General features: G+C 36.9%; 1 protein-coding gene across 3 annotated transcripts; it reads left to right on the top strand.

The window, feature by feature from the left end:
- Nucleotides 1–210: 210 nt before the first annotated feature.
- Nucleotides 211–4550, top strand: LOC112190789. Of its 3 annotated transcripts, none has more exons than XM_040513943.1 (5): nucleotides 211–477; nucleotides 1678–2527; nucleotides 2641–2735; nucleotides 2830–4068; nucleotides 4209–4550. In XM_040513943.1, the coding sequence occupies exons 2-5, from the start codon at nucleotides 1711–1713 to the stop codon at nucleotides 4236–4238; spliced, it is 2181 nt and encodes a 726-aa protein (XP_040369877.1). In that variant the 5' UTR covers nucleotides 211–477; nucleotides 1678–1710; the 3' UTR covers nucleotides 4239–4550. The 3 variants fall into 3 exon arrangements, with proteins under 3 accessions (XP_040369877.1, XP_024186033.1, XP_040369876.1); XM_024330265.2 differs by having other exon boundaries at nucleotides 213–477; nucleotides 1678–2539; XM_040513942.1 differs by lacking the exon at nucleotides 211–477 and adding an exon at nucleotides 622–1506 and having other exon boundaries at nucleotides 1678–2539.
- The last annotated feature ends 1955 nt before the right edge of the window (nucleotides 4551–6505 follow it).

The raw sequence follows: 6505 nt of genomic DNA on the forward strand, positions 1-6505 counted from the left end.
TTTGCATTATGAATTACTGATCTATTATTCCACAATTTGAATCTATAATTAAATGTTGTCTATGAGTCAATTCAAAAGCATCTAACTTACAAATTAAAGACTTATATCGTACTCGTGTTTTATTGGTCTGTATATAATAAAAAAGAATCGAGTTACTCAGAAAAAAAAAAAGATTTAGAAAGATGATGTAATTTTTAAATTTGGCTTTTCATTATCGGCGGGTAAGCTCTGCTCTGCACTCGGCCAAGGAATTTAACACAAGCGTACACAGCAGTTTATCTCTCTCTCTCTCTCTCTCTCTGTAAACCCCCTTTATTCTATTCTTTGTCCGTCAAATTTCTCTGAATTTGAAGCCTATTGATTCTCACACCACCTCTCCTCTCCGTCTTTGTTTGCATGACTTCCACACCTCGCATTTGCTAGTCTTTCCATAATCCCAATTGCTTCTTCTTCTTCTCGGAACGCCTCATATCTCAGGTTCTTCTCTCTTTCTCTTTCTACTTACTGCTCTCTTTTCTTGTTCGTCTTCTTGATTTTTTTTTTTTATATAATTTATTAATGGAAAACAATCTGTGCATTGAGCAGTGATTTTCTGGTTGACTTGTTCTTGCGAAGTCTAAGAAGTTCTTTTAGATTTCTTGATGGATTTCGCTTCAATAATGGTGCAAATTTAGTATAATTGTTGATTAGCTTGAATTTTGATTACATAATAATGTGGGTGAAAATAAACAAGGGTGGGATTCTGTCAAGGATTTTGTGTAGCTAAGAACCAAGAATTTCATGGGGGCTGATATGATTGCTGCTGATTTATCAGAATATTAGAAATTCTATCCATTTTGAGCTGTATTTATTTCTGGGTATTTGACCAAAAGAACAAGGACCAGTCACTTTCACAGAGTTTACTATTCAAAACCAAAACCTTTCATTTGGGTTTCTGAGAAATCCACAAAAGGAAGCAAAATGAAGTTCCAATTTATTTTTTCATTATAATTCTCACCTTTATTAAACCAAATCTGTTGCATTCAACTTTCCAGTTCTTGGGTAAATAGTGAAACCTTTTAGTTCCATTGCTTTATGCCTTTTTGCTTTCCTGGGGTTTCAGATTAGTGGAAGTGTTAACTGGCACATTGGTCACAATTATTGAGCTTTGGGTGAATAGTGAGTCTCAAACACTATTTGATACTGACTTTATTTTTGGTATTGGGTTCATAGGAAAAACATCAGGATGCCACTACTTCATGAGTTCAGGGGTTATCGTTCTTAAACACGGGGTTATCGTTCTTCATGTGACATAGAACAAGTTCATATGTCATGAAATAGATATTGTTATTGTGTGTACGTACAAAAGAATCAAGTGCATTTTATAAAAATTGAAGAAGTGATAACTCTGTTTTGATGGAAAGATCAAAATGTTTAGCAGTTGTTGAATGTGTGATATTAAACCTCAAAAATTGAGGAATTCTTCTCAAAGCTGAAATTGCTTGGATGCTCTAAGAGGGTCTCAAGGTTTTCTTTTTTTCACTTGAATCAACTTTCTTTTCTAATATAGACTTTCTTGAGTGATATATCGACAACTTATTCAGTATACTTAGTGGACTACTTTGTTTATTCTCTCCTCTGTTGTGTTTCTACTTCCTTAATCTTTTTCCAATCTGATTAGATCATGGTGCTTTGCAGGGAAGGAAAACAAAATACAAGATACTAACTCTCATGGAAGAGAAGCAGTTGAATTTTAACCGGCCACTTCTATCTGTGAGACGTTTCTCAGCAAAAACTGTCTCCTCAGAAGCTGATGACAAAAGGAAGACAGCTAAATCACAACCAAAACTACCTCCTCTTCCTGCTTACAAGTCAGAACTGAAATCAGGTCCAGTGAGGAATCCGGGAACTGTTCCTTTTATATGGGAGCAAATTCCAGGAAGACCCAAGGACGAAAGTATACCCAAAAATCAGGATCTTGAAGGGCCTCTGGTTGCACCAAAGCTTCCACCTGGAAGGGTCTCAAAGGTTAAGAAGCAAGGGTTGGATAAAGGTTCTAAAGGTACAACAGCTGCTCAATCCCAAAATGGGAATGTGCTTTCCAGTTCTCAAAATATTTCAGCCTTGGAGAGAAAAGTAGCTACTAAAGATGAAAGGTCTAAAGAGGGGAAGGAGGAGAGGACTAGTTCAGAGGATGGTGATGAGACCTATTTAGATGCACTTGATGCACTTTCTAGAACTGCATCAGCCTATATGAACTGTAGTGTAAGTGGTTTAAGTGGACTGGATGATCCAGATATCATACCCTCGGGAACTTTCTCAACAGATCCACAGACACGGGATTTCATGATGGGTCGGTTCTTGCCTGCAGCAAAAGCAATGGCTTCAGAAACACCTCATAATGCTCCTAGGAAGCAACCAGTGGCTAGAGAGCAACCTATTTCCAAAGAGGAACCAAGAAGGGTGATAAAGGTAGTGACTGGGGATAAGCGGCATCAACTTAATCAATATAGGCCACTTTATGTTCGAGAAATAGCTGGGGACGCAAGTAAGGATGAAGGTGACGATTACTATGGATCTGAAATTTTTTTAGCTAAAGTTAGTGGGTTATTTCCTGGATTTTGCCTAAAAAGTTCCTTTTACTGTTTAATCCTGTTCCAGGGATGAGAATGCCTGTGCAAGTACCCATTTCTTCTGTTCGTAGAGTGCACGGTAACTCTTCTTATGCTGGTTCTCACACTGAAGCTAAAGAAAAGGTATTCTTCCTTCTCTATTTTTCACCTTAATGTTTTCCTTTTATTATTATAAGGTCAAGAAGATTTTTTGAACGTTAGCTGTTTATTTCTCTAGCATGCCGGGAGTGGTGTATATAAACAAAGATTAATTAGTGGTGATCAAGAAGCTGGGCTGCATGAAGATAACATTGATTTGAAATGTGAATCCAACCAGACCAGTAACAGAAGTAATGGTCTGACATTAGATGGGTCATCAGTAAACAGGCGTCTGCAAGGTAGTGGCATATCACCCTACCGTAGGCAATGTTCTCAGTCTATCCTTCATGATGGAAAATGTTTTCTTGGTATTCCTGAGAAAGCTAAGAGTTCCAAGGAGACTAGTAGCTCGGATAAATATAGAAAAGGCCACAGGTTTCTGGAAATATTGGCTAGTGAGAATGCTGAATGGGAAGCGGGTTTAGGAAGTCCTGTGGTTGAGAAGACACTGTATGTTGATTCTGTACAGACAGTAAAATCTTCAAGTTCAAATTCATTTTCCTCAGATATAAAGGGCGAGGTGAAGGGACTTATTGATTACAGACGGAATGATTTGGACATTCCTGAAAGAAGTGGTGAAATGGAAGAAACTCCATTGGCAGAGTCTCCATGTCAAGATATTGAACACTTGCGGTATGTGAATGAGAAGGCAGTAGTTCAGTTTAAATGTTTGGACTTAGAAAACTCCAGTTTCCTGTCTTCTTCTGGCAAATCAACCGGTGATGTGCAACCAATCACAAGAAATGGTTCTCTACAGGATCAAAAGGATTGTAACAAACTGGCAATATCAAAAGTGGCCAACCAAGAGGCGTTTAATTTAGAAAGCCAACAGTTGGAGAATTCAGATGATCAAGAAAATTGCCACGGCCTTACTGAGGAATGTATTAGGTTGACAAGCGTGAATCTGGCTGATGAGGAGAACACGGATTTAGAAACCCAACAGCCTAAGACTTCAGGTACTGATGACATTTCTCATGGCCTAGTTCAAAATTCTATTACCTTGATCAGCTCGAAAGTGGCCCGGAAGGGGAAGATTGATTTAGAAAGTCAACGTCTTGTGAAACTTGGTAATCAAGGTAGTTCCCAGGGCAACAATGCACGATTACCTCTTGGACCTCCTTTACCAAAATCACCGTCAGAGTCTTGGCTAAAGCGTACCTTGCCTACCATTTCCTCCAGGAATTCATCTTCACAGTCATCTCTTGGTTCACGCATTTATACCAGCAGTCCGGTTTCTAAGGTATCCTCTCTCGATCCCAAGTGGGAGACGATTGTCAAAACTTCTAATGTGCATCACGGGCGTTCGCGGTTCTCTGAGGTAGTTCTTCTTTTTACAGTAGCTTTCCTATTACTGACGAACAAAAAAGCTCTCCTATTTACTTCTTCACTTACATTTATGGTGACATGCTTTTGTTTAGGTTACTCATTTTTTTATTACTTTTTATTTATTTTTACCAGGAACTTCTTACACCTATACCAGAAGCTTAGATTGAGGAACTCTTATGTGAAGCTCACCAGCTTATTCATTTGCCTTGGTTGGATGTCTCTCTTGATGGGCTTTAAAGGTCTAAAATTTTCTTTTTCACTTCTTAAAAGATTTAAAGGTTACTATATTCTGAACTTAGAAAACTGTACATGACAAGCCCATCTCTGATGCTGTAATTTCTTGTAAATCTCATCATAGTTTTTGTTTTTTTGAACTTAAAGTTTGTTACTCTACTGGGATTCTTGTATAAAGGAAAGCAATAGCTGTATTTTGTTTATAAAAAGAAAAATTAATAAAGGGGATTTGATGCTACAGTGAGTGAGCCATGTGGATTATCTGTCATGCATATGAAGCAGAGAATTCTTTTCTTGTATCTTCTAATATGTGGATCTTATTTATTGTTATGCTTGGGAGTTCAAACTTAATAAATCCATAATATTTGCCTGGATGGAATTTATTGGTGTTAAACATACTGACTTTTGCATTGTTGTTAGATTCACCCTTAAAAAAATATCAGCAAATGTGGTATTGACATTTTGCATTAATCATACGTATCTTACAGCACTGAATCAGACCCTTGTAATAGACTTTTCTAAGGTTCAACCCTCAACATCACGACCGGTAAGTAAAATTTCTGGGAAGCAACTGCAGGGACCCTGTTTTGAATAATTGAAATTTCTAAGCAACTAGTCAGTTTTGCACAGCGAGAAGCCTCGAAGTTTCGATCAATTCAAAGAACTAGCGACGTACGGCTTCGAAACTTTAACACGGCATTTGCTCATAGGTGGATGTACACATACATGCTTGAAATTCCTATATATAGCTGTTCTAATTGAACACAGCATTTGTTCATAAAGTAAATTGTTGTAAGGCATCGAGACCCAAAATATGGCTAGAAATTATTTTGTTGTTGGTGGCGGTGGTCATGGAGTGGGAGTAGGTCTCAATATCTTGGCAGACAACTTGGGCGGCCTGCTTTTGGTTTGCATGGTTCTTATGTCTCTCTCACTCATATCTATGGTCATATTTGGTTGTGGATCAAGCAAGGGAGGGAGGGGCAAGAGAGGGAGGGGTGGCGGTGGTGGTGGTGGTGGTGGTTGTGGAGGTGGTGGTGGTGGTTGTGGAGGTGGTGGAGGCGGTGGTTGTGGAGGTGGTGGTGGTGGAGGTGGTGGTGGCGGTGGTTGTTAGAAAATATGGTCATAGTTTATTATTCATATATGTCTACTAATAAAGGTATATCTCTCGGTCTATGTAGTTATCATTGATGTTCTACGGATCAGCTCAGTTAAGAAATGAAATCTGAAGAAATTGTTTTTATAGCATGTAGATTGATATGATGTGTTTTTTTTTCCTCATCTTCAATCCGTATTCTACATTTAGACAAAAAATGCAATAAATGTTTCATTTTTATTCTTATTGTTTTCTTTAAAAAAAAAAAATTATTGTCTATTCAAAAGAATCATTCTAGCTGTTGGCTAGAACTATACATATTATCATGGACAGAGGCGGAGCCACATTGGGGCATGGTGGGTCCCGTGCCCCAGTGAGATTTTAAGTATATATACAATCTGGTTCAACAATTGACCTGAATGCTACCTTTGCCGTAGTGGTTGAGGCACATGCATATGTTAATTTGGTCTCTGTTTCAATTGCTGGTAGCAGCAATGTTCTAATTTTTTTTTATTTCTTTCTTTTTTCTAACATTAATACTAGTATTTCTTCTCAGGAAAAAAACATTAATAGTATTATTTCACATAGTTTCAAAGTTCAAATATAAATTATATTTCCATTATGAAAAATTGTCTAAAATCTATGAACTATAAGTTTTATTAATAAAATATGTAATTTAAAAAAAATAGTGATTTTTTTTAGTACAAAACTAGATATTGATCGTTCCCCTACCTTTTTAATTATTATTTTTATTACAATCTTGATATATTTTAAGTTTAAGTTTCATTTTTTTTTTAACTTTTAAGTGCCCCAGTTGAGATTATTTTCTGGCTCCGCCACTGATCATGGATGATCTTATACATATTTATAGATCTATAGATGAGTAAGGTTAGATGAACGAAAACTTACGTTTATAGATGATCTTAGTCTCTTAGACATATTTATAGATGAGTAATTTAAAAAAAGAAAAGAAAGATAAATAGCTGAAATTTAGTTTCTTCTTGGCTTGAAACTTTATCTTCCTCTTCACCTGATCTTTTTTAGATGACCCATTTGAATTAAAATTCCGTCTCTTCTGCTTTGTTTACCTGACAACCTA

Source organism: Rosa chinensis, chromosome 2, assembly GCF_002994745.2.
Source record: "Rosa chinensis cultivar Old Blush chromosome 2, RchiOBHm-V2, whole genome shotgun sequence".
NCBI lineage: Eukaryota > Viridiplantae > Streptophyta > Magnoliopsida > Rosales > Rosaceae > Rosa > Rosa chinensis.

Excerpts from the sequence above, each read along its gene's own strand:
- LOC112190789 (XM_024330265.2), top strand. The coding sequence starts at position 1,711 with ATGGAAGAGAAGCAGTTGAATTTTAACCGGCCACTTCTATCTGTGAGA. Across the intron at positions 2,540-2,640 it reads GGACGCAAGTAAGGATGAAG|GGATGAGAATGCCTGTGCAA; the intron begins GTGACGATTACT and ends ATCCTGTTCCAG. Across the intron at positions 2,736-2,829 it reads ACACTGAAGCTAAAGAAAAG|CATGCCGGGAGTGGTGTATA; the intron begins GTATTCTTCCTT and ends TTATTTCTCTAG.